This window comes from Hippoglossus stenolepis, chromosome 10 (genome assembly GCF_022539355.2).
Source record: "Hippoglossus stenolepis isolate QCI-W04-F060 chromosome 10, HSTE1.2, whole genome shotgun sequence".
Classification (NCBI taxonomy): domain Eukaryota; kingdom Metazoa; phylum Chordata; class Actinopteri; order Pleuronectiformes; family Pleuronectidae; genus Hippoglossus; species Hippoglossus stenolepis.
In genome coordinates, this window is record NC_061492.1 from 22,478,149 (window position 1) to 22,506,106 (window position 27,958).

The following is a 27,958-nucleotide window of genomic DNA, read 5'->3' on the forward strand; positions in this document are numbered from 1 at the left end:
ACACACACACACACACACACACACACACACACACACACACACACACACACACACACACACACACACACACACACACACACACACACACACAGTATATTCAATACCCTTACTGCCGTCTGAATCATTTGCTTAACAATGTGATTTTAATGTTGTTCTGTAACCTTTCAGTATGTACAGCTGTATGTGCACTAAATGGTAAGAGATTGAAGAATCACTCAACTCAAATTTGAGGAAGTTGTGATTGTTTTTAGAGAAAGAAATCAGAAAGAAAGTCAGTTGTATGTACACCTGAACATTTGGTGCTGCAATTGAGTGTGTGTGTGTGTGAAAGTAAGCAGACAGGTTCTTATACCTCCGTCGTCAAAACATTTACCCTAACCTAACAGTTAACTTAATGTAGAAACAGCCGAAATGATAAGCTGAAAGTAATGGATGAGGGTGAATAGCTAAAAGCAATGTATAAATGTTTAAGAATGGTATCTTAAAATGGATAATTGATTACAAACATTAGCTAGAAGTTAGCTATTTACTGTAGGTAAATCGAAAATTTTGAATAGTTGGCTCAAATGGATAAAAAGAGAAATAACTTAAAATTAACAGTGAGCTAAAACATAAAACTAAACAAAACATGGATAAAGTTCAGTAGAATCAAGGAAAAAAATCGTTTTAAGTAAAGATTGAAACTGTGAGCTGAAAGTATTAGATAATAGATGATAAATAGAGGGTTGAAAAAAACTATATGATAAATGAATTAGTTAGTTAGTTGAAGTATTTTAGCGAAATTGTTGAAACATCAGCATCTGACAGTGTAATGCATCGTATAATTATGTAACTACAATGTAACATGATCAATAATGTTGAATAGCATCCGATTTAACTTTAGCATTACAGAGCATATTTGGAACAGGACAGGTGGTCTGACAGGGCTGTACAGCTGGCGAAAAAAGGTCAGTTACCCCTAGTGTACGTATGAGAACAGCTCAAGTAGTAATCAGATATAGATTACTTTGAACTAATTTACGTTAAAACAATGTATATGTTAGGACATTTTTTATATAGAATATGTTGCTTAAACAGTGTATCTATTAAAAGGTTGTTATCCAGTCATTGTAAGAGAAGTGAATGCGAGGCAGTGACACTGAGGGATCTGAAGTAGAGGCAGAGAAAGATGGGCGCAGGATGAGCGGCAGGATACACCCCTGCGGCAGAGGTGTCGTGAAAAGATGATCTTCCATCCTCACCTCGCAACAGTGCTGTCAGGATGTTCAGACCCTTGATTTAACCTCCCCACTTCACACTCTTACATCCTAACCACACACACACACACACACACACACACACACACACACGCTTTTTACCCTGTGTGTGCCACAATGGCGTAGCAAGCCCAGTAATGCCACTGGATGACACTGCTGTGTAAGCACCGACTGCATTATGCTCAAGGATAGGGTATGGAAACGAATATTTCCAAATTGTCACTGGCTTATCTCTAGGTTGTATGATGCAGGCGAAGGGGTCTGTTTTATGTTCCAACATAAGTGAATATTGCGGGGACAATAGATATGACAGCGGGTGCAGGGAGGAGTGTGGAGGTGACTGCTCTGAGCGTAATGTCAGGAAGATTAACAAGAGTCGAGCAGCAAAGTGACACCTGAGAGACATTTGGCGAGTGCAATAAGCTGCAGCGCCACACTCCACTGAACAGCAGACAGGATGGGAGGCAAGACAATAAAGAGGAATCCACACACGTACATGAGCGTGCACGCACTCACACTGAACTGTGTTTGAAAGCTGCAAGGATCAGCATGTCTGTAATGAGAGGGAATAAAGGAGGAAGCAATATGTTTTCAACATTTCTTTTACTGATCTTTACACTTGTCACAGAACATCACATAAAATTATCCGAGCAGAACTTGCTCTTTTGTTGTTTTTAATAACAGACAATGCAGTTTTACACATTCTTGTCTCAGAAACAGATATTGCTTTGTCAAATCCTTTTATCAAAAAAAAAAAAAATATGAAACACAGATAATCACAGGTTTTAGAGAATTAAAATTAAATAGGCTGGTACTCATACTCGTCCTGTTGTAGTGTCACTGATGCAAACTGTCAGTATTGAACTTTAGAAAAAAAAAAAGACAGGATCCACCTTGTAAATCAACAGAGACCATCCACATTACTTTTGTCTTAAGGTACATCACAAAAAAGTAAGTAAAAAAAGTAAAGTAAAAATGAATAAATAAAAATATCACTTCTGACTGATATATTTCTCCATTTTTAACTACTTTGGTTTGTCATCAGTGTGAGGACCCTAATCTTTAGAAGAGGGACGCCATCAAACAAGAAACCACTGATCATGCTATCATGACAGAACGTCTCACTAACGCAGACATGTGATTGCTTATTCTTTTAATCAAGTTCAGCATTTTGGGAAATATGTTTATTTGCTCACTTGCCAGGTGATAAGATCAATATCCGTTGCATGTCTGTTCTGTAAATATGAAGCTGGAGCTAGGTGACATAGCATTAGCTTAGCATCAAAACTGTTAGCATGTTATATGTTGTTTACTTAATCTGCACAACAAAGGAGTGTTACCTGGCCTACTATTTAATTTTTCTAGTCTTTAAGCTAAGCTAAGCTAAGTCTTCATGCTAAGCTATGTAAATCGTCTCCTGACATTGGCTTCATAATTAGGCATGTACATATATAAAAGGGGTTATCTACCTCTCGGCAAGAAAGGTATTCAGCATATTTCCCAAAATGTTGTACTATGACTTGTTGCTGAATGTAGCTATTTTTGAAAAACTTTAAACAGTTTGTTAGACAACGTTAGGCAGATCTCTAGCCACTAGCTATTGAATTGGCATTGGCAAGCTATTGGCATTTATTGAAAGTAGAGTGTTTATGGCTTGATAATGAAATATTTGTTTGTCTGAATTTCTTAAACAAATGATTGGGGGAAAACCGACATTGGTAAAATTTTATTTACAGTATCTAATTATATGTTGCAATTTAAAGGAGCTATATGTAAGTCTTTGCTACCGCTACATATCCAACATTAGCATTAACAGCAGTTTACTTCTATAATCTAGAAGAACCATTTGGGAGGTCAGCATCAAACTTTGTTCTTTTACTAACAAAGAGCTGCCCCCAGTGGAAGAGAGCAATGTCAATGCTAACTCTTGTTTTGCTTCTTTTTCTATCACTTCTTTATTTCTACCAAAGTTAGTATGCTAACAATTTAGCTTGACTTGTCACTTTCCAATAGCAAGCTACTGTAGCGTTCAGTCTGCCCTCAAGAAGCAGCGCTGCTCTGAGGTTGGATTATAATCTCTTCGAATAGTAAGAATGGGTGAAGCTCTTCGAAGACGACCACCCACTCCCAGCAAGAGAAAACTTACATATAACACGTTTAAATCTTTGAAATCAGATCCCGTTTGATGTTTTTAGATTCAAATTGTTTTAGTAAATGCTCATCAACCAAACCATAACAAGCCTTTTCTGCTTTAAAAAAACGTGAATGAGGTTTTGAATAGAAGTATCTTTTCAAGGCTTTTGCAACTGGCCTTGAAGGTTGGCTTTACATTTGTGCATTGTCAAGACAGGCAGTGCTAGAAAACATGCATTTTGTATTTAAAACAAACAGAGGGTGTGGGAATTTAGTCAGATTTAAAACTTTAACCTTTGAACAACATTTGAAAGAATCCCTGCATTTAACTACATGCCCGGTTTTAGTCAAACACATTTGGAATGCAAGAAAGCTACTTAGTAACAAGAACAATTACATTAACACAATACACATGTATCTATAAAAACACTAAGGCACTTGAAATTGTGGTTTAACATTTCCAAACAATGTTTATGATTGTTGTCTCGTAAAATAATTTGAAGAACACACATTGTGCCCGCGCTGCAGCACAGTCACTTGCCATTGCCTGAGACAGCATCAAAATCAACAGGCACACATACTCAGGTGTAACCCGTGTTTCATAATGAAAAGAATAGCTTAAACTCAAGTTTAAAAATGCTACATCATATCTTGCAAACACACACACATACAGAAGCACACACTATCCATATCCCTTCTTTTGATAGGCTTGTTTAGGGTCCTGAAATGAGACCGTTGCACCAATATAAAGCCCCAATTGAGACTTAAGTGTTGTGCTGTGGGGCTTGAAAATGGTCTTGTAGACAGTGCAATAGCAAGCTTCACTTCACCTTTTGGATTTCAGATCCCACCTATGTGACCTTAGCCTTTGTACTTGCTAGAGAAATGTTTCCAGTGCTAAGATAGGCCAAATATTAATTTTTCATCTAACCATAACACTAGCAATATAGTTGTATTGAGCTTGTCTGTGTATATGAGACCTTTAAAATGAAGTTGACTTGGCATTTTAATAAGGTAGGTAACTTGCACCTTCATCTGCGTAATCTTCAACTAATGACAGTTGTCGTCATGATTACATCTACAAAGGTAGAATGTGAGTTGAATCTCAGAAAGTCCAGTCATTGTCTGTGAGCCCTGCGGTGCCAGAAGCTAACCTTGTGGAGCTCTCTTTCTGAGACCCACTGACATGGTCGCATGACCTGCTCTTCTTCCTCCTCCTCCCCCTCTTCCTCGTCCTCTTCCTCCTCCTGCTCTCCCTCCTCCTCATCTTCCACTCTATCTGTCATGCAGGTGTCTTCCTCTGTCCTTGTGTGTGCATGACCAAGCAAAGTCCTGGTCCTTTTCTGACTTGATTTGTCTTTTACAACATCAACGGAGGGCCCTGGTCTCCTTTCATCCTCTTCTTCTTCTTCTTCTTCCTCCTCCTCTTCCCTTTCTTCTTCTTCTTCTTCTTCCTCTTCATTTTCCTCCTCCTCTTCAACATCTTCATCCTCATCATCACGCTCTTCCACAGCAACTGTCAGCCCTAACTTACTATGGCTAGCTAGCTGAAAAAATGAGGAGTGTGGTGTGGACGGGCAGGTAGAGAGTGCGGCATCATACATGGAGAATGGGAGGTGGAGGTAGTGTCCTGCAGTGGCTGCCGCTGCGTAGATGCAGCAGCATGTCTGGGCACAGTCAGGGCGAAGATTACCGTGTCCTCCACGGACCATTCGTAAGCGTTTACGGAAGGGTGGTCCGGCTTGGGGTGCTAGGCAAATCCGGGGTACTGCTCCATGGATTGCCTGGTGAGCTGGGTTAGTGCTGGGTGGAAGGACGCAAGGGCCAGTGGCGAATGCTGGGTTTGGGGGGAAGCACCAGTCAGTGCTCTGGAGCAGGATCTCAGCTCGCAGGCGGCGAAGGAGGTTGTTAACGAGAACGGAGCGACGGAGGAAGGCCTCAGGGTCGTCAATGAATCTCATCTTCTCCAAGGAGAGACGCAGCACGTGGGCACGCTCCTCCAAGACCGGTGCCACCTAAAGGATAGTATCCCATTAGATCTATGTAACCTGATCAATTACTTTAAAGAAGTTAAATAAGTATACATTTCCCAGCCATTTTTAATCAACTTCAGTTAGGAAAGGGTGAGAGTAAGAGGTCTTCACCTTTCAAAATAAGATACAAATGCAAATCAAAATGCAAACAAGCAAAAGCAAACATAAAAAAGACAACTGCAAGCAAGCATAAGTATTACACTTAAACTATAACAGCAGTCTTCTGTTTTACCATAGGGCATTTATATAAATCTGATCTGATTTGAGGTTTGGGGTAGATAACAGTTCCTTATAATATTTACACGCATCAAAATTGGCTGTTAAATTAACAGCTTTTAAATTAACTGCCTGGACTTCCGTAAGGACTAACTATACAGTCACTGTCCTCAGCATGGGACACCTGTTTTTATGCCTTATTAGGATAAGTGGTGTGCTATGAAATGCTTAGTTACTTACAGTCTGGCAGTATGTCCTGAAACTGAAGGATGGTTCATCATCATCATCAACAAACTTCCTCTTGAAGTATGCAATCCTTGACACTGACACATGATCAGGAACTCGCCTACAAGGGGGCTCTGCAGAGAGAAAACACAACCATAAATCACTACAATGTGGGACCACGTTACCACAGCTTGGACATGGAACCAAACATTACTGTCTGTTTTCAAAATGTACACTTATAAGAATGCTTCAAAGTTTGACACCTATAGGTCACAGCCCAATACATTTAAGGTGTAGAATCCATGAATTATCTGAAGTCCCGTTCTTTGAACAACTATCCAACCACAGCCTGAGCTTGTTCTGTGGAACAGTATCTGATCAACATAAATAAATGATAGAGTTAACATCTGTTTTTGTTGCGTGTACCTTGAGTAAATTGCTCGTCCGAGTTGCATGGCGGGGCCGGGTTTGACAGGCAGGTCTTACTGCAGCGCTCCGATTCCCATATGGGCTGATATGCAGAGAGCGGTGGGTCTCCTTCTGGGTCCAGGAAAGGATTCATGGACAAAACGAGGGTCATCTCTCTCCCTGACTTCGGTCTGGAAAGCAACAAAGCACTCACATCACTAATCAGGTCCCTTTCTTATCATAGAAATATTGATCAGTAGAACAGGGCATTTCCACAGATGTGAAAACAGAATAATAAACTAAGGTTACTTTCATTACTTTCATTATTGCATTCTTCAAAATAAACGCATTTATCTTGAGTAAATTCTGTACCAGTCCTTAAAATTACTGTAAGTCGCTTTGGATAAAAGCGTCAGCTAAATGAAATGTAATGTAAAATATTTCTCCACATTAACATGGTATTTCTGTCAACCTCGCAAGCATTTAGTTGAAATTTGTATTAATGATGTGGTAAACATTAACAAGATGCTCATCTTTGATTCTGGCAAATACGTTGGTGTTTCGTGGAGGAGTAACCAGTTTCTGTGCAAGCTGCGTAACGAATCTGAACAACAATAATGGAGAGCAGGAAAAATTGGCAGATGGCTGGCAACTCTGTGATATGTGACAAGTGGGACACAGATGGAGAGATGACACCCACCCACACCATGAATTCCCTATTGATTAGGAGGTAGGAGAGTTAGTGAGATGTTTGACACCAATTTGTTCACTGAAACGGATCCCACACATGGAAATGCACTGGGAAGCTGGGTCAACAGCATGGTAATCTGGGAAGCAGAGGGGATGTGTGCTGTGCCAGTGCACAAAGCAAACAACTTGACAAACGGAATCCAACAGACACTATACTTGTTTGTTTTGAGTTCATGTTAATTTTTGTCCGTTTTTAAATAACACACATATTTGAAGCTATATCACCTTATGTTTCAAATAAAAGTGATGCAGATAAAAACATGAGGCTGACACAGGATTTGGCGGGGAGACTTTCTCACCCGCCAACTGAGCTTTTTTCAATCTGAACACAGAGCCCTACTGTGAAGACGCTGAGGGTCCTAAGAGCCAAAGTCTGCCTGTGACTCTCTAAATCCACAGTGAGAAACTGTAACGTCCTTTTGATCACAGTGGAATGGCTGTCATTTGGTGCGTTGTTGTTTCCTCCCCTTCATGCAGAATGCAAAGCCAGCTGTTTGAAGCATAAGCGTCTGGACCACCTCCTCGAAGCGTCTCCTGCCCCTCCTCAACCTGCCCGCATCAATAGACGTCATGTCCCACAACCCATCTTGACAGACCAAACTGGGGCGGCACCATTTCAACCTTACCCCCGTTGGGTGGCTGATTGAAATGTCCGCTTCAATAAGCTCTCTGCTTTGCCTGGATGAATAGTTTTATTTCCATGTGCTGCTTCTCAACTGTTTGCTTTTAACAGAAACCACAGAAACATCAGCCTGGACTGGGCTGCTCTTACCAAACCTGTCTACCAGCAATGAGGAGCAAAAGATTATGGCTTTACATTTAATATTTTAAAGGATTTATTAGACTTAAGATCCACAGTCAACTCCAACAGCCCAGTAGTATTTCTGCGTCATCAATCTGTCTATTTTGTCATTTTACACTCCATCTTGTTCTCACTCATGAACAAGATGAGTGTAAAATGATACCCTGTGATTTACCAACTTATTATAGTCATAGGACAGTTTTTCTATGTGCGAAGCCAGTTGTCACCACTGCAATACTGACAAGTGGAACACTATGTGTCGACCTACGGCAGGTGAAAAGACAAAGCTGGTCACTCTGTTTAGATCAGAGGAATCATTAAAGAGGTTGGTTTTTCTTCTCACTGTCTGATGGAGCCTGCAACTCAACTACTCCAGTTTTGGTCATAATCCACTGTGTTACATCACAGATTATTCACATTTTATAGCGTGTTGTGTTGTGCTAGATTCCACTGCTGAGGGCTCCCCCACCAACGACCACCAACTAGGGCCAATTATGTCACTGTTATTGAGCGCGAGTGCCATGGTTAATTAGCAACTTTGGCTTTTCTCATTTCCCCCATGAGCTACTTTTTTACCCTCAGCTATTTTCCTCTCCATCACCTCCCCTCACTGCTGCTGTTGCTGCGTTTGCTCGGGCACAAAGAAACAAGCATGCCATCACTCCCTCTGCCCTCCGCAGGGACCTCCATCTCAACAACTCCCCCTCCCTCTTTTACCGTCTCTTTCATCCCCAAGTCTCAATCTCTCTCTCTCAACCCCTCTGTCTCCCTTGCTGACATCCTTTCAACGGCGGTCACAGTTGACAGCTCTCTGAACCAGGGTGGTGAAGAAAAAAGCAAAACAATGAGAATACCGACAGAGCAGCCTCTCTACATGTACACCAATATTTCTTGTTCTTCACAGAAAAGGAGGAGGAGGGGAGACTGAACAAGTGTGTGTTGGTCTGTGAAAGAGGAAGGGAGAAGAGGGTTGAGAAATAAAAACAAGGAATGAGGAGAGAAAAAATCTCCTGGGGGATATCATCCCTCTCTTTTTCTATTTCTGTCTGCAACTCGCAGGAATGTGAGACCGAGTGAGAGTGAGTGTGAGCTGTGTGTGTATATGTGTGTTTGATTGTGTTAAAATGAGTGTGTATTTTGAGGGGGAAAAAAGAACCTGCGAGTATGTACAAGTGTATGTGAGTGTGCGTGAGAGTGTATGCGAGGCACTGCTTCACCTCTGTTCAGTCACAGCTCCTCTGGCTTCATCCCTCTTATCTTCCCTCTCTCACAGCTTCCCCACCTCTGACTGACTCTCTATCTCGCCTTCGTTTTCATTACACCCTTTGATGACGAGAAGTTAATTGCAGTGCCAGGGCACAAGACAAACCATGGGAGGGATACAGAGTGGAAGAGAATAGGAGAATGGGGAGAGGGTTGGAGGGGGGGAGCCGAGGGAGGGATGGAATGAGTCAGGGAGGGAAAGATAAGTGCCTTAGGAGCCTTGTCATGAGTGGAGACAGATCGCCCGCAGGGATGATTTCTGCTGCTGTGATTGACTCACTCCCTCCAGCGCTAAGATAGACAGGCGCACACACACTCAGCAGCATGCACAGCTTGTACTGTCCTCAAATATGTTGGAGGGGAAGTCAGCTAAGGCCATGACAGTCAACCAAGGTGTTCCTGGACCACACTACCAATGTCTGATTCTGGCTTTTCACATATACTACAGGTGCTCTTTCATCTTTCTCAAAACAAGCTGTTATTGAAATACACACTCAATTTCCAGTGACTTTGGCAGCTTTTAAGATATTAATTAGGGGTTTGCATTCAATTCTAGTATTGTTGGGGTGTATATATATGCAACATTTGCATTTAAACAAAGATCCATTTTACTTTACATACTACAATCTTCTTCAAGACAAAACAGGTCTGCAGGCATGACCTCTATTGTTGAAAATAGATCTCTGGTGGAAGTGGTGCAAAGTCTGGGGGAGGAAGTCTGAAACAAGACGTTTCGATAACATATTTCTTAGAATTGACTGAGTGAAAAAGTCCACGGAGTGACTGTTTTCATATTTTGAGGGTACCTACTGACCCCCTTCAAGTAATTATGGATAGTAAAAGCCCAGAAAATGTATTTTACACAATATGGGCCCTTTAATGTTGCTGTTCGTCTTTGGTGCCTACTTCGCTGCTGCTAACAGGTGAGCCCACAGATTTGTTGTTGGCGACGTTATATAGTCCACTTTTTATGTGCACACATTACTCTGCTACATGCCTTAAATGCCTATATGGTCAGTAAAGTATACAAATATACAAATAGCAACATAAAATGTGTCGGAGCTTTAATCTTATCTGCCTGTCATCTTCACTCTGTCATCTGGGGCTTTTTATGATTATTTGCAAGTTCCATCTACTTCAACCGCGCATTTAATAAAGAAACAGTAAAAGAAAAACTGATATTCAAGCCATACATGGGAGAAGATTTCATTTCATACAGAGATTCTGGGGGAGTATGAAACGCCTCTAATAAACTATGTGCTCTCTCAAAGTATTTTTCTCTGCGGCCTCAATATTTCTAATTGATCCAGCATGTGTATGTCAGTGTTTGCTGTATCACTCTGCATGTGTGTGTGTCTGTGTAAAGTGTTTACTCCCTGTTCTTTTGGCCAGGTGTTTAGTAAGTGTTTCCGAGCCTTAGGGGAACAGAGAGCGGTGAAAGGAGTTCATGTCTGTGGTTTTCACATCAAAATAGATTCCAGGCCGCCCGAAAGGGTCTCTGCAGCACACACAAGCAGCATGCTCTGTGTCACAACGGAACAACTGCACAGAAGCAGGAAGATAAATGGTAGAACGGGGAATTGTGTGGGTGTGAGCGTGTTGGTGAGATTTAGTTCTGCCATTGACCATTAGCATCAATGATTGACACTCCCAATTCATCAAAATCACAAATCAAATAAAGACGAACAATGTATATACACACACTGACTATGTATTTATTAGGTGTGTAACGGTACATGTATCTTAACCGAAGATGTTCGGTACAGGCCTTTCGGTTCGGTATGCACATGTACAGAACGAATGCAGTGAGTCAAAATGTGGAACTTATGTGGGTCAATACAGGTCTCAAATTCCGAGGGACAACTTTAGCGAAGGACCGGATGTGCTGTAGGCTAGTGGTCATGGCGACTGCAGATAAACAGCCGTTTAAACAGTCTCCCTCATCATTTAAGTCTGCTGTGTGGGAACTATAATGACGACGGACCAAGTGGATCGTACAAAAGCTGTATGCCGACATTGTGCAACTGCTATCGGATATGTCGCTGGTAGCACATCGAACATGCCGACTCGTTTGAAGCAGTATCACCAGAGTGATGTGCCACTAACATTAGTGGGACAAGGAAAAAACAAATTCAGTACAAACCGAGCACTCCATGGCATATAAGCAGCAAATAATTCAGACCGTGTCAAAGCAGTAACAACCACCATAGGTGTTTGTATTACAGCAGGTATGCGACCGTTCTCTGTTGTTGAGAACGCAGGGTTCAAACATACGCTGAAAGTAATTGAGCCCCGTTACAAAGATCCCTCTTGTCCGCATTGCAGTCAGCAAGTCATACCAGCCCTTTATAAACCTCTGTCCCTAGCGTAAGAGTGTTCTCCACAGCGGGAAACATTGTTAGTGCCAGCATGGTCACCCTTTCTGCAAACAATATTGACAAGTTAATAAAAACAAACAAACAAACAAAAAATAATATTTATTTGAGAGACTGTTATTTACTTTTTAAAACATTTTAAGTGCCCTTTAGAAAGAAACAGCCATACTCCATTAAATTAAACAGTGTTAAATAAAAATAAATTCAAGAAATTTGTAAAAAAAAATATTTTCCCTGTTTCTACTGTACCGAACCGTGACCTCAAAACTGAGGTACGTGACTCTTGTGCAGCTAGTATTTATGATAACTGTTGTAGCATTTCAGAAAAAAATATTCACAGCCTATATTCAGAAACTGTGTAGTACCGAGACAGAGCTTCCACAACGTTGCAATGTCACAACTATATAGTCACCATCAAACCTTTGTTATTTTAACTATTAACACAAAAATCAAGCCGCCATTCCTTCACTGACCTGACAAGCTACAAGACAAATAAAATGTTGCCAGGTATAATCTAAAGTCTGCTTTCTGTGGTTGACTTGGCTGTACTTCACCCAGAGAACGGTTGGCCAATCAGAAGAGAGGCTCAAAGATCGACATAAAACACCATTTTTCTTCCCAGAGCTCCAAAAAGCATGAGGGAGATGTCAAACTATACTGACATTAAAAAAACACAAATACATCTCGTTATAAATATCCAAACTTCAAGTAAATTTCCTCAAAGAAAAACACTACAACATTTTATCTTAACCGTATTGTATTTTGAACTGTGTTCTAAACCTTACAGATTAGTTAACTGGTGAAAGACAGTTAACATGAAATGGCAAGTTTGAGGAAGCAAATTGGCAAGAAAGTCAACTGAAATGTATTCCATATGTATACAGCACTGGGAAAGGCGTCAACAATAACCTTGTGCATTTGAACAAAGTGAAAAAAATCCTTTCACATGTTACTCTTGACAAGGTCTTTGTCTGAACAGCTCTTTTGTATGTCAGTGTGTATCCCTGTATAGCAATGACAGTTGTGTGCTGGACCAAATCTGAGTAATACATCTACACAGTGAGAAAATACTGCAAGTGGGCGTTGCCTTGAAAGAGCTGCCTGTGGTTTACGTTGACAGGATCCTCAGAGCTCTGTGATGTCACGACGGACACTTTGAATCTCACAGGAAGAGGGAAAACTTGAGTACTGTCACCGTCTTCCCTGCACTTCATCTTTTGTTTGATGCCTGCTGCTTATGCCCACATACTCAGAAAGTGACTGTTGAAGTGTTTTGACAGGGACAGGACCACTGAAATGTGTCACATGTAGAGTACCTGTTGTATCTTTATGGCGTTATCTGGTCCCACTGATGCTTAGCCTTGTAAATCCTCTTTTCTTTCATGTATTATTTGCAAAAATGAAGACGGGAAAAGTGCAAATCTTGGTGCTATTAAAAAAGTTGCACTGACAATCCAATTATCTAGAACAGGGTTCTTGCACCATTTTTAAAGTCAAATTGAATGCTTTTTAAGACCTTTTTAAGACCTCAATAAATGTAATTAAAGAGCCCCAAAATGTCCTTGACAGACAAGATAATTTATTTAAACCGATTAATAAGATTAATAAGATTATCAGAATGATAACAATGAGTAGGGTTAACTGTTGGAGCTATTTACTGTTTTCTTTAGTGTTTAACAGTTAAACATTTGTTTATTTGGTTTTTTGCTTTGTTTAATATAACTGGTTAGATTATGCCTTCAGAATATTAATAATAAAAGATCAATAGTCATATTGTTTTAGTTATTTTTGGTAGTTTATGCTTTTGTTTTGAAGGTACAGAGCACCAGGTGATATTATAGATATGGTTAGGAAGGGTTCATGGTTTTTTACCAGGTCAAGAAAGACAGCAGACGCCATTGCCTTTTGTTTGTTTGTTTGCAAAAACGGAAAAATTAACCACACAAAACATGACGCCTGCCTGGACAATGGACTTATTCCCTGCGAAAGAGTTTTTACTATTTCGCTTTTTCGATCAAGTTTGAGGACAAATCACATTTACAGTAACATGACAATTTTCCCATTAGTCTTAAATGCACTGCCTGCAATTTTAATACTTTGCAGAAAATTTATTTTGTTGATTTCAATTTGAGACTTATAACCCTTGTGTTGTCCCTGCTTCCCCTGGCTGTTGGCCCCCTCACATAGCCCACCCCAGTGTTTCCCCTACCATTATATTAGGGGGGGCGCCCATTTCTCCTCTGCTCTCTGTATCGCGCATGGCGGAGTTCCATCCCAATGCGCACACACGCACACACAGACACGTGCGCGCACACACACACACACTGACATGTGCGCGCACACACAGGTGAGCATGAACATCATGATTCCTTTAAGTTTTTGTGTCCGTGTCCACTGGGTTAGGGTTTCCCGTCCTCGCGGTCGCTGACGTCGGCCTCGGCGTGCCGCGTGCTCAGTTTTCTTTGGGATGTAGGACACCAGATTGGCGGTGGGCGTGAATGCGAACTTGGATGAGAACACCTCTCTTCCCTTGACCGCGAGCAGCCCGGTCGGGAGCTCGGGCTTGTTCTTCCGAACCGTGCCGACCACGGTGATCTTCCTCTCCAGGAGCTGCCGAGCGAGTTCGTAGGAGGTGAAGTAATTGTCGCACATGACGTTACGACCGTGCAGTCCCTCCATTACATCGAGCACTACCCGCAACCCCTGGTTCCGTTCTGGGCGTCCGCCGCTCGGCTTTCCGGTGTACACTTGCATCTTCCAAGCGTAGCTGGATTTTGCATCGCAAAATCGGGTTCAGAGGATGGTTGCTGGGAGAATAGCTGTTGGAGAACCTGTTCTCTGGTGAAACGCGCCTGACGTGACATCGTGACATGGTCAGGGAGGGTGGCACACGGAGAATGGCACACCGGCTTCTCTGTGGGTCTAATGTACCCCCCTGGATTACAATTGGAATCAGGTGTGGGTCTAAATGACCCCACAGAGCACCACAGCGCCCTCTCTGGGGGTCTAAATGACCCCCCAGGAGAATCGAGAATGACAATCCATTGGTCTCAATTACCCCAGGAGAATTGGATAATGACAATCCTTGGGTCACCCTAACCCTAACCCTGACCGGCCAGGGCTTGCAGATGATCACACGCACGCACACACACACACAGACATGTCACTTGAGCTTGCACTGAAGACAGCACCAATAAAGAGAATGCTACATTTCTCATGAAGCACACGTTACATTTTTCAACCACATTTTCAAAATGTTTCCATCGTTTGACTGGCACTCTTCAATGAAGTCATCTTGTTGCACCCTCATCTTCTGCCATGGTTTAATGACAACTGGTGAATTAGCGCTACCAGCTGTTTATTTAAGATCTTTTAAATATTTGTGTCACAGCAGGGGATGGAAGCATTATTAGCATTGTCATCAGTTTCCTGGAAATTCTGATAATGTCTGGGCTATGATTGGATGGAAACTACTGAATGTCAGGTTTAAGACAAATAGGCCCAATTGAAAATCCTCAATCCGTATTTTATAATATAGATATATCGTATTATTCATGACAACTGATTTGTTTTATGTTTTATCATTTTCTCTATTTACTTATCTATTTTGTTTAATTCATGAAAAATATATAGTTTACAGTCATTTCATTTATAATAGGGCTGACACTTGTTATTCAAATTTCAAACAAAAAAGTTGATGTTTGAACTGTGATGACTTGTTCAAATTTAAAATCAGCTTGACCTTAATATTTGTTAAGTGTGACGTTGCATGTGACGTGAAATATCCGGGTCCAAACCGTCAGGTGGCAAGCAAACAACAATGGCAGAACCTTCTAATTTATTCACCATCATGTCATTTTTAGGGAGGCATCAATAAGGGTAAAAAGGGTAAATATATTTCAGGTTTTTCTCCAGACGAGCAGGAGCGCACATGACTCGACTCATTTAATCAATGTCATTTCAGTATTCACACAGTTATTGCATCTGTTTGACCAGCTATGTCTAGCTTGTTAACGTTAGCACGTTAGCTAACACCACCAAAAGACACAATTTGTTTCACATTGTATTTAATCTATTCCACCACTTGAGATCTACAATTACTGCAAGGGACACAGCAATGTAGCATCTTCAACATAGCAGAGCTTGGACCCAGAGACATATATCACAGATGTCACAACTTAAGAACCAAATTGTCAAATTTCTTCTTGACCTATCAGTAAAGTAAGCCACCATCATTAATTTGTTTGGCTACGAAAATGGAGGACATCTGCAAGCAATGCCATCCTGAGTGTAAAATCACACCAAAGCACCCGAGAAGTGGAGATGTTTTGAGTTTTACAGTGTGAATGGCAATGTAATAAACAAAGCTAAGACTGTTTGCTGTAATTTGAATAATATTAAAATAAATGGCTGTGTGTGTGTGACAAGCCATAATGTTATGAATGCTTTTATTGCTCTGAAATCTGGATAGTATACATCTACTTTCTGTCTTCCTCTTCTCTTTACATAAAAAAAGATAATGTTATAAATAATTGGATTTAGCAACTATCCACCTCAAGGTAAAAACAAGGCAGAAAGTGGACTAACGACTAATCCACTGAAGGAGATGTTGATCACCATAATGCAGCTAAAAGCTCAAAGCCAAGATACAGCCCACTTCTTCTCAATATGGAGAAGCTTCACTCCATCAATATGGCGGTTGGCATGGGGGTGGAAAGTGTGAAAGTGCTGGCATCAGACAGTGAGGCACACAGCAAGACAGAACAGATAGAGAATAGATAATTAGCTTCCATGACATCAAGTTCTCCTTCAGAGTAGCAACAACAAGGCGCTGCACTGTACGCCATGAATCAAAATTGAGACGCACATAGCGAGCTATTAGCCCCCTGCTGGTGGAGTGGACCACCGTCACACGGACACACTGAGAATAAATACGCTGGGCAAATTAGCCTGAAAAGCTGAAGATGCTTTGCAGAGGCTTGCTCCAAAAAGTAAATAAATAAATGACAAAACACTTTGTAAGGGCACTGAAAAGCTCCAAGGTCTTCTCCTTAATATACTTATATGTGACATTAGATCCTTGCACAGGATATTTGATGCATACAAATGTGTTTTACCTGTTTATTAATGGGTTTGTTTTTTACTAATCTATCATCCTATTTTGGATTATTTCATGCAACAATTTCGTGAAAATTACCCAACCAATAGAATGTCAACTGTAGATCGTTGTGTGTGTATTAGCTTTAGGTAATAACATTGGTGTGCTTGAAGGAAAGAAATTACACCTTCATGGAGCAGGAGTCCAGCAGATCTCTGGTCAACATGAAGCAGCAAAATCTAGGAACTCAATATAGTATTTTCTTCCTTGTGGGAACACTGTTGCTAGCAATGATAAAAACAAAATATATGCCACCTGTTTCTTTTTCCCCTGTATTTATGGGAACAGTACCAACAGCAATAGTAACCACCACAAAGGCGAGGCAAGTTGATTCATCATCGCCACACCTGGAATTCTATTGGTTGGGGAATTGTGACAGATTTGTTGCCCAAAATGCCAAGCGCAAAAGAGAAAAAATCAGAGAGCAGACGTTTCAGGCGAACAAAGGCAGCATGAGGGCGAGGAGAGGAGCTGAAGCTGGAGCGCAAATGGTCTGTATTTATATAGCTCTAGTCTTGCTGACCACTCAAAGCACTTAACAACACAGGCTATTGCCATTCATACAGTGGATCTATGGGCAACACTGTTTTCTACGAGGGGCAATTCGGGGTATTTGAGTGCCATTGCAGGGTTTTGAGTGAAAGCAGTACAAAATCTGAACAAGAAATTGACAAGTCCTGCTCTCAAACTGAAAGACCACACTCTTGATTAAAGATGGAAAAAAACTCCATATTTCATGTGCCTTAAGTAAGCCTCATTCATATTACTGTTAAACAACCTGGCTCCCAACAGTTCTTCATTCGTTGAGCGAAAGCGACACTTACCTCCTTGTGCACACATCAATGTCACTATTAATTATGTTGGTAGACATCTATGCAAACCTTTGCACATGACGTCAATGCATGTTTGCAAAACATGTTTCAGAATCATTTGTGTCTGTTCTTTTTGTCCAACATCAGAGTCCTTAAGACAAACAAAAAACCAGTCTGCCAAGCAGCAGCCTCCTCTGACATTCCACTCTCCTGCTGTGTTATATTGATATTTTCTTCTTTTTTATTTGGTTGCATCTCAGATTGTGTTTGTGCCAGCTTGCAGCCTGTCAGGAAGCATCAGCGCAGTGTGCAAATGGTGGTGGGGCCGTCTTGGCCGCGGTGGCGTGACTAAGCTGGGTTCAGGGCCCTCAGGGTTTCAGAGTTTGCTGAGTGGTGACACATGTGTTGTGACAGGGCGACTGCACGGAGCTGCATTATGGTCTATCTGGGGATGGCTTGTTGTAGCTGTGAGGGTTAACAGGTCGGCACTGTGTGGGTATGCTAGTGCCAAGCTCCCAGAGGTGGATGCAGCACATTAAAAACTGACATGAGCATCAGCATGTGCTTATTAAAAAAAACATTGTTATATTACAGTATCCCTAAATAATCTCTTTTCGCATTTTAAAGCTTTATTCTTGCTATTAGAGTTCTTTTTATATTGTGATGCTTTTTGAACAGAGAACTGAGGTTGTACAAATTGCATTACACTCGTATAAATAAATTCACATTCCTGTGCAGATCTCAGTACATTACAGACACATTTAAGAACGTACTGAGAGGAAAGGCTATAGAAAATATATATATTATTTTGCAGGTTGGATCTTCAGGTGTAAACACTTTGTTTTCGGGGCAGGTGAAGTCATAAGGTCTTTGCTATTAATAAAGGTCATTTCACACCTTCCTCTATTTTTACACTTGTGCATAAACAAATGTGTGCGCTCCTTCCCTCTCGAGTTGTCCACCTTAGTTGTGAGTATTTCTGGAGCACAAAGGCGTATTCATGGTCGGGAAGCAGTGCCTTAGGGGAAGAAAGAGGTCTGGGGCTACACCCTGCAGTCCCCTCTCTCTCTCTCTCACACACACACACACTTACTCACACACACACGAAAGCAGCTCAACTTGTCTTGGCTGAAACCTTTTATACAGAACAGAGCAGCAAGAGAGAGAGCGAGGGACAAAGGGAATGAGATGTGAAGCCAGCCAGCTATCATCACCACTGACTGTACTGCAATATGCATTATCCTCCGCACTTCCAAACATCCTCTGCACCTGCTTTATTCTGCCTTTTTGACAACTAACAAACCATTAGAGGTGTGCATCTCTATGAGTAACACACTTCATGTGCTGCTAATTTTATGCCTGGCACTGCGTCTCCTAAAAAGGCAGCCTTTAAAAATGTATTGAATCCTCCATCAGTGTACACTACGCGTCTGCTGCTAAGAGCCGTGTTTTGAAATGCTGTTCCAGATGTGAGACTCCGCGCCCCGCTGAGAGAGATGAATGTCTAGGGGGGCTGCAGGCTACCTACAGGTTCACATCCTTAATGAGCAGAAGAGTCTGCTGAGAGCAAGATATGATTGATAGCGCCGCGACAGAACTGGAAGTGGGGGAGTCGCAGCGAGGGCTTTTGATAAAGGAGATGGGATGGAGGGGCTTTGGCAGGCTGGGAAAGAGAGGGAATCTGGCATCGGACGACTTGCCCGAGCTAGATGCCAGGAACCCGTCCACCGTGCTGCAAAAGCCAGAGAGCTTCCTCTTGTTACAACCCCTCCTCTCTGGTCTGTGAGTTCAATCCGAGCTGGATGCTCTCCCCTGTTGCATGCCTCAATATATTCCACATAACACACTTTTCCCCTCAGAGGGAAATAAATAGCAAAGGTGGAATTCCTGGCATGTGACTCCGGATGTTGTTGGCAGTGAGCAGAGGTGAGGCGCATCCAACCCTATTAAATACCAAGTGCACTACAAGCCTTTCTTCCACCAAACCGGCATTTAAAGAAGATTATACGAAGAGTGTGCATTTCTATTTATTAACAAGACATGTTGGACTCGTTTTTAATCCCTTCTGGGGCCAACAGTGTTAATCGTCCACTGTGAGTGGAGGCGATGATTGTGACACTAAGTCCAAGGAAGCACAGGAATGTCATGAAGAAGAGAGAATTTCCACAGAAGCTCAGACTTTCAGCTCCTTGCGTTCAGGAGGCAGCAGTGATACAAGCGACCACCACTTCAGGATTTCGCAGTCCCCGCCGAATAATGAAGTGAGGCTGGGTGGATGCCAGGAGGAGGGCTGCTTATGTCAGCCTGCATAATGTGCTCCGACCAGGGTCTCTTGTCGTGTCACACTTGTGATGTATTGACTCCTGCGATCCTCGTTAATCCTCCAGTGTCTGAGCTAATCAGCCTGATACAGTTTCATCCAACAGTTCATCCAACATCATGTGCACGAGCCACTCGACCAGACAAGTGAGCTAAATCCGCTTCATTACGCCAAACCCATTTAATGTCAGTCAGCTCTGACTGCGCTGAACGTGCTCAAGTTTTTTTTTATTGTCATAGTTCACGTGACTTAAAGAGAGCTACTGTGGCAAAAATAACATTCAAACCAGAGTAAATCCCGGTTTCCTCTGCGCTTCAGCTAAGTGAAAGTCGTGTTAATGTCGGTGTGGGTGGCAACAAGGGATGTGCAGAGTGTACTTAAGACTCCAGATGGGCTGTGAGCTCATCGTTGCACTGTGGAAACAAAGACACATAAACTGGAAGCCATGCACGGTAGCTTGTGTCAATGGGCTAACTTATCCCCTATCATACTTTCAGTGAAGCAGGCTCACGCGCGTTAGCTGCAGGGAGCGTCGCTTACCTGTCTGGAATTGTTCTGACGTCGTCCGCGGCTCCACACTTGCTTTGTGGTGACGACTGAGATCCAAGGTGCGCTGATGAAAAATGTAGAAACTCCCTCGGCGTGGACGAAAACACGACCGCGTCCTCCTCCGGCGCGTTCTGCTAAATTTAGCGCAGCGCCGCAGACACGCCAACCTTGAACGCTACTTACGTAATTACGACTTAATTATCGACTGAACACTTATCATTAAGCGCGCGCGCGTTTCTCCCGCGCGAAGCATCCCCGCGCGCTGGCGACGGTACGCGGCTGTTTGTTTGTGGACGTGTTTGTCGGCTTGTTGGTTTCCCTCAGGTGAGCTGTGGCGGTGTCGGCGGCGAGGTGGTCCGGCTCCATCTGCGGTGGTTTCCCGGGCTGAAGGTCCGGAGCAGCTCACGTCGTCACGGCAGAGCTGACACTTCGCGCGCGTGTGTGTGTGTGTGTGTGTGTGTGTGTGTGTGTGTGTGTGTGAGAGAGAAAACAACACCAGCGTCGCAGATCCATTCCCTCCAGTCAACTACTGCTGACGAGTTCAAGCGCCGCTCGGAATTTACACCACCCTCTTGGTCTCGCGGTTATAATCTGTTATTGGAGCAGCTTTAGAATCACTGCTTCTGTTGAATATGTTTAAGGTCACATCTGACTATAGTCTATTTTCTTGACCCTTTTTTTTAACCAAGTTTATTCTAGAAATGTCAAATAGAATGCAATCTAAAATCCAACAAAATGTGCACTTACGAAGAATTGAATAAGACAAAGATATGCTTCAAATTGTATTAACTTAAACATGTATTACGTGATACATCAATCAATCCTAATGAGGGCTGCAACCAAAAGTTTTTTTTGAGGAGGCTTAAAGTTAATTGACAGAAGGTTAATCTGGCTTTGGTTTGGCAAAAGTTCCATGATACACTTCGAGGTACAACCAGGATGCATTGTCAGAGATGAGCCAGGCATCATAGGTGTTTCATGTTTAAACATCAGACACCTTCACCCAGGCGACCCAGACGGGGGGGGGGGGAATCAGGCCCTGACTTGTGTCTACGTCCCACATCCAGAAGGGGTCCTTCCACCTCTTCCTCCAGCAGTCAGCTACGGGGTCAGGATCCCTTGTTAGATTTCTTTCCTGGGCTTCCTCAATCCGGTATTCCCAAGGTACAGCCAGCTCCAGCAACTCCCCTTGCTTGGCTAACCCAGACATAAAGATCATGTCAAGTGTGGTAACTGCAATTTATTCAGCTGATCAACCAGCAGCTGCCTATCCCAGGTTTGCAAGCAGCCGACCCTGGGTTTTTGGTTTGAGGCTTCACCCTTGATCGCACAAAGGTGATGACATGCTTAGTTGGGTGCTGCTGCTTGCTTATTGCTCTGATCTTCTCTTCAAAACCCCCCAAACTTTAATTTACAAGAATGGTCATGTAGCCATCAAGTGTTTACTATTTTATGTTAACCAACTAGGAGCCAAAGTTAATATTAAGCCTGTGTTTGTAATTGTTTATTTAGGCTGCAGATATTTTATAACAGATATATTACAACTTCTGAATAACTAGGGTGTGATTTTCTTTTTCCTTTTTTACGTGTTTGGCAGGTCATAGACAAAGATGAGTGTTGGGCTGAGATATTTTCTGTTGACCATCACATTTTGCTTTAAGAAAATGCATCTTGGACTCATGGACTCTTTTTTGAACTGCCTCTTTTTCTTTTTTAATGGACAGTAGTTGATACTCAATCAATCAAATAATTGACAATAGTTACTGCTCATTTTGTCATCGTGTCCACTGACTAAGCATTTCAGCTCTAATTATGATTAATATCAGTAAAATGTAATGTAATGGTTTTTTGCAGGCCCACTTACTGATACTGACAAATCACCAATGCTATGTTAATATTCATACCCCTTTGTTCTGGCATGTGCACTGAATATGTAATTCTCATGTTTCCGACAGCACTTGAAGGCATTCCAACACTTCTTTTTCTTTGGGTTGTGTGTTGGATATCTGCTCTGCAGGGATGTGACCGACAAAGAGAGGGGAGGGAGCAAGCCCCTCTCATCTGTTATGCATTTCCCCTTTGATTCAGCAGCAGCCACTGAATCTTATTTTCCAGCATTTCTCCCCCTGAGCACTTTGTTCTGTGTTCAGCGGTGGAATGTGCTGGAGAACACAGTTAATTGTAAAGAAACGAATTCCTCAGATCTTGTTCTCTCTCTCTTTACCTTCCTTCTCAACACTATAAATTAAAGATTTAGCTGATGATTTCAAAGCTCTTATCTGTCTGTATGATAAATGTGGCTTACCCACCTGGAAGAAGGAGCATACTCCCAAATATTCCTTTTGACAACAAATTAAAAAATCCAATTTGGACTCACAAGAAGAGATAGATGTTTCACCTGGACATATTCACTATTTATATCCACATTTGTTATTTCTGTTTCTAAAATGAACTAATTCCATACCCAACCTCTTCGAGCAACACTACTATTCTACAGCTTTTAAAATTTGTAACGGCAAAGCGACTAGAGCAGAGACAGTCTGTTTTTTGGGGTGAAATGAGCCAACACTATATAAGTTAAGCTCTCCTCATTAGAGGTGCAAGTAATCAGAACCATGTCATAAAAAAAAATTTAAAAAAGCACTTCCCTCAAATAAAAACACAGTGTTGTATTTAACCTAATAACTTAAAGGTTTATACAAAATTTGCTATTTATTTTATATTTGCCACATAAGGAGTAAAATACAATAGTTGCTCCACCTGTTGGTTGTTTTGTGGCTATGCAGGGCAAACCACATGTTGGAGACTTAATTAACACCTTTTAAGTTGAGCTGCACATCTTCCACAAATTTACAGAAAATCTGAACACTCGCTGTGTGAGAGTCTTCAAAACTGTGTAATAAGAATCCTCCACATACAGAGAACTAATGAGATGTTTGTTCATATGGCACTAATGTGATTCCCTTAGGGCAAAACTGTCTTTATGTAAACACACACACACACACACAAAACAATAATTGCTTTCGTTGTTGCTCTTTTTTAAACAATAATTCTTTATCACATATAAACCGTCTCTATCATAAATCAATTTGTAAGACATTTTACAACTCAAACTCAGCTTGAAGTACAGAAGAAAGTACATCTACAAATACATTAAGACACTGTGACACAGGGTAGCTGAGTGAAAAACAGTAAGGCACCGATGCCGTCTGTGGCATAGGTCATTTCAAAACTAAAAGAAAAAAACCACAATAAGAACCAGTGTTAAAAACCAGAAAAGTCATAAGAAAATGAAAGAAAAAGAAACCGTACTTCCAAGCATAAATATTCTGGTTTAAAAATCTTATTAGTGAAACACATCTTGCGAAAGACAAGCAAAACATCGGCAGAGGATGTTCTTCAACTAGCAGGTCTCTGTGTCATGTGTATGGAGGCAAAGAAAGGCCACAATGTATTACTTTTAAGCACTTGGATAACCAATCAGTTGCAATCAAATTAAATACTGAACATTAAATAATTACATTAAATGTTCTCTAAATTAATAGCATTTGATATAATATTTTACTTTCCGTATCATTTTTTAAATGAATGTGGTCTGAATTTCAATACAGTTAGACAACACAATAAAAGTGTACACGTTTTACTTGACTGGCAGAACATAACTTGACAGGACAGAGGTCCCATCTTATATTCTATATTCTAAAAATGTTATTATTTAAATAAAGGTCAATTTAGGTATCCAGATGCTTAAAAAAAATAGAAAATGTTTGGCCTTCTTTTTCTCCCGTATTTGATGGCAATACCTGGTTTTATCATCTAAATAAATAAATCGCATGTTAAGCATGCAATAACACAATGTGTGATTCTACCGGGGAAGGTTAGAGTGTACATTTTACAAAAAAGATTTTTCAGTTACTAATCTTTTCTAGTATTATTTATTTTCAGTGAAGAGTCATTTTCATTCATCATCATGGGAGAAACTAAGATGCACAAAAACATGGCTGCCATCAGACATCCATTGATAAATGTTCACCGTTCAAGCACATTTACAGTATATACCCGCACACATTCTGTCGATTTACCTTGATTGCGGAAATAATACAGCTAATACAGTATGGTCATGTAACAGTGGATTGACATGTACGACCGATTTCACTTTAAGTCTTTCACATGGTGTGTTTCACCGTTGTGCTGTAAAGGCTGTGCTTTTGATTCACGCTGTTCCAAAGTATCAAAGCTAAGAAGTCTTGACAGGTTGGTTTGACATGAGCTCCCCTGGTCTCCATCACAGCGCTCTGTGGCTTTACAGAGAATGTAAAGAGGACCAGCTGCTATAAGACATAATCGCGTTACTTTAATAACGAGAAGCAATCCACAATTGTATTGCTCACAGAGTTGGTTAATATTTCACTAATAACTGTCTTGACACAATTTCTTCCCCATTATTGTTACAAAAATAGATAAGAAAACATTTACTGTATATAAAATGTATGGCAGACAATCAAGAAGTGGATTGTTTTGTTCTAAATACCAGCAAACAAAGTTATAAATGATCACACCCAGCAAGAAAATGAAACAACTACTGATATCACAGCCCCCTACGCTCCCTTTACTGCACCTTCCCATTCAACACACACACACACCCACACACACACACACGTACACTCTTGGTAACCCTGCACAAAGCTAGTTTTCACCACAACTACAGGCACAGTAAGGAGTATATGTATATGTGTTAGCTGTTGACTGTAAATTAAATGAAGTGAGCAAGTGTCCACGGCGAAGAATACAACCCATAACCCACAGTCTGCATTCTGAGGCTCCTATGAAAACAGTCTGAACTCCCTTTAAGGTAAGGTAAGGTTGACTGGTGCTGTACGGTGTGTGTGTGTGTGTGGGTGTGTATGTGTGCACGCCTATGTGTGTATGCTTTCTGCAATCATAGATGCAGGTGTGTGTGCTCTGAGGGTGTGTCCGTGTTCGTTTTTCAACTGGGTCTACTTGAAATAATGTGTGAACTGACTAAAGCATAAGGCAAGGGATTCTGTGTGTGTGCAGCCACAGCACTGACATAGCACCAAAGCAGGCAAAAGAGAGTAACAGGTACATTTTCTTCTCACCTGTTAATTTACTCTGTGATGTGTCAATAAGTTATTTTTATCCAAGCGATATCTGTAACATCTGTGTCGTGAGATTCCTTTGAAAATGTCTTTGCCATTCACTGCAGCTGTGGATTGGTCGATGGAAACTCAAGATCATCAAACCACCACAGTAACTACAACACATTTCTACACAGCTCAGTCAGTGCATCCGTAAAAGTATAGTTTTCCAAAAATATCAAACGTTCACTGACTCTCAGGGATCATGTCAACCGTGACACTGTGGCTGTCAGTGATGTCATAAATTTGACTTGCTCGAAAAAGACGTCTAAATTTAGACAAGTGGCGTTTTGTTCGAGGCTCAGACAAATGTTGAGATATTTTACCGCGGCAGTGTTGACTGAGACAGAAGAATTCGTTAAAATGGCTTTAATTTAATTTGGACTCAACTCTTCCAAAATCAATTCTCTGTAGGCTGTAAAAATCCTTCAATGTTCCTCCATCCGTAGAGTCCTGCATATGTTTGACTGAAACAACTGGCAAATTACACTTTGGCAAAGTAAAATGGGTGATTTAACCAAAATATTGGATAAATTAATGAAACTTGTTTTGTGTCGGTGTGTTTCTGTTTCTAGTCCCTAGTAATGACTTGATTCTGATTGATACATAATGAACGGAATACTTTACGTATTGATGGTAGCCTAATGTAACCACGCATCTGGCTTAAGCAACCGACATCTGGTGAAATTCAGAGCTTAATGGCTCTGGTGCTGCCTGATTTACTTCCTTAACAAGATAGTTGCTACAGTTAGCTAGCAAGATGTGGAAAAATGTATGAAAAATGAAAATTGCTTAAAACCCCATTATATGTTTCAAATCATTTCACTGTGATATGAAAAATACTTGAAATTAAAGTTACAGTGAAATTAAAGAGATGTACTATCTACCAGTATGGGGACATATTTCTGGCCACGCTGCTCTTCTACAGATTAGAGGTCTTGCCTTTTTCCTCTGCGTACCTTGTATGTTTCACAGCAAAATAGACTGTGAAAATGATCTTCCACCACAGTTTTAATGTCTGTCGAATATAATACAAACATTCATATTTGCAACACTTAATGTACCCTTTTCAAAGTAAAATGACTTTTTCTGATTAAAAAATTATCAAAATTCTGTTCAAGTATGTGCTATATCTAGTAGCCTATGTAACAGGAGCTCACTGGGCAAGTAAGAAGGCGATCACAACTCATTTTCATTTAACTGTGACTTAAACATTAAAGTAACTAGGAATTTGCTGATGTGAGCAATGGCCATTTATTTTCTATTGTGGCTTTTCTAAAGGAAAGGTTCAATTAATGACATAAACTTGATCTATAAATGCACAGAACACCAATGATTTTTGCTCTGAGACCTTCAAAACTTGCTCAAGGATCATAATTAAAGCCTCTATGAGAAGATTAAGGATTATCCGACAACCGTTGTTTGAGCCAGAGGTGTGGGTACACTAATTTACCAGACTTAAATTTTCTCATGAATATTATCCAGGACCTGCTTCTAGGAACAGGCTATATCTTAACCAGTTCAAGGACAGAGTGTCCCTTGACATCACATTTCTTTCCATACTACTAATCAATGGATGCCAATGTGAGTTTAGACACAGTGCCATGAAAATTCTTATGCTATGCTGTGATGAAAAACTGAACACATGGTTCTGTCACATTCCTCTTTCCCTGCTGAATCCATGTCTCGCTCCTCTGGGACAACAACTGCTCTGTGCAGTTACCCCTAAGCACTCCCTCATTGTACTCTTCTGTTGCTGTTAGGACTCCAGCAAACTGTGCCAGCGGCAAACCTGCTGTCCTTTGGACTCTTTCATCTGTGTCCAGTGGGTGAGCTCCTCCTCTCCGGAGCTGTTGAGGCCGAGTGAAATCCAACCAATCATCTCTTTGCGCTTCATGCTGCGCTTGTTGTAGACGGAGAGGATGAGCGTGACGTCCGATAGCTGGAAAAGGGCTACCTGGAAGACAAACGTCTCTTTGTAGGTTGGGTTGGGCTGACCCCGACAGATGGATGTCTTACACTTGGACATCTCGTGACCCATGGAGTTCAGTAAGGTCAGCTTAACATATGTATCTAGACGAGAAACAGGTGGAGTGGACAATAAGAGGGGAAATGAAGCAAACCTTTTGATATATATTTCATAAAAACATGGTATGATGGTGTACATTGCTTCAGTGTGTTTCCTAAGTTAAGTATTGGATCATTTGTGCAAAATTCTTATTGTCTTTGAATCAAAGTATCACCACCTGCTGCACCTGTGTTTCCTCTGCAGCAGTATGACACATTTCCCCCAACAAAGCATTTGCTCTTGTTAATGTCACTGCAACTGATCCTGACCACATAGGATGTGGTTTCTCTCCTGATCAAAAACAAAGCACAGCTGTGCGTGCTCCTGATAACAGAGAGCAAGAACTCAAAGGTTTCAAGGAGTTTTATTTTAGTCTTGTTGCTATGCAACTCCTGTATGTCTAACCTGCAGCAGGAGATAATGTCGAAGAT

At 41.3% G+C, this 27,958-nt stretch overlaps 2 protein-coding genes across 2 annotated transcripts in view; both read right to left on the minus strand.

Annotated features, from left to right (window-relative positions):
* Positions 1–1,842: 1,842 nt before the first annotated feature.
* LOC118116496 (SERTA domain-containing protein 4) lies at positions 1,843–20,834 on the minus strand. The gene is made up of 4 exons (XM_035168222.2): positions 20,292–20,834; positions 6,290–6,462; positions 5,879–5,997; positions 1,843–5,404 (listed from the first exon to the last, which is right to left on the minus strand). Exons 2-4 carry the CDS (start codon positions 6,441–6,443, stop codon positions 4,508–4,510), a joined length of 1,170 nt encoding a protein of 389 aa, XP_035024113.1. The 5' UTR covers positions 6,444–6,462; positions 20,292–20,834; the 3' UTR covers positions 1,843–4,507.
* Positions 20,835–23,333: 2,499 nt separating this feature from the next.
* The window catches only part of syt14a (synaptotagmin XIVa), a gene marked incomplete at its 5' end in the record, with an annotated part of 30,486 nt that continues 25,861 nt past the window's right edge, over positions 23,334–27,958 (minus strand). Inside the window, one exon of the mRNA XM_035167077.2 lies at positions 23,334–27,532. Coding sequence (XP_035022968.2) covers positions 27,219–27,532 — 314 coding nt within the window. The remainder of the gene's footprint in view (positions 27,533–27,958) is intronic.

Excerpts from the sequence above, each read along its gene's own strand:
- LOC118116496 (XM_035168222.2), bottom strand. The coding sequence starts at position 6,443 with ATGACCCTCGTTTTGTCCATGAATCCTTTCCTGGACCCAGAAGGAGAC. Across the intron at positions 5,998-6,289 it reads GGACGAGCAATTTACTCAAG|AGCCCCCTTGTAGGCGAGTT; the intron begins GTACACGCAACA and ends TTCTCTCTGCAG. Across the intron at positions 5,405-5,878 it reads TCAGGACATACTGCCAGACT|GTGGCACCGGTCTTGGAGGA; the intron begins GTAAGTAACTAA and ends ACTATCCTTTAG.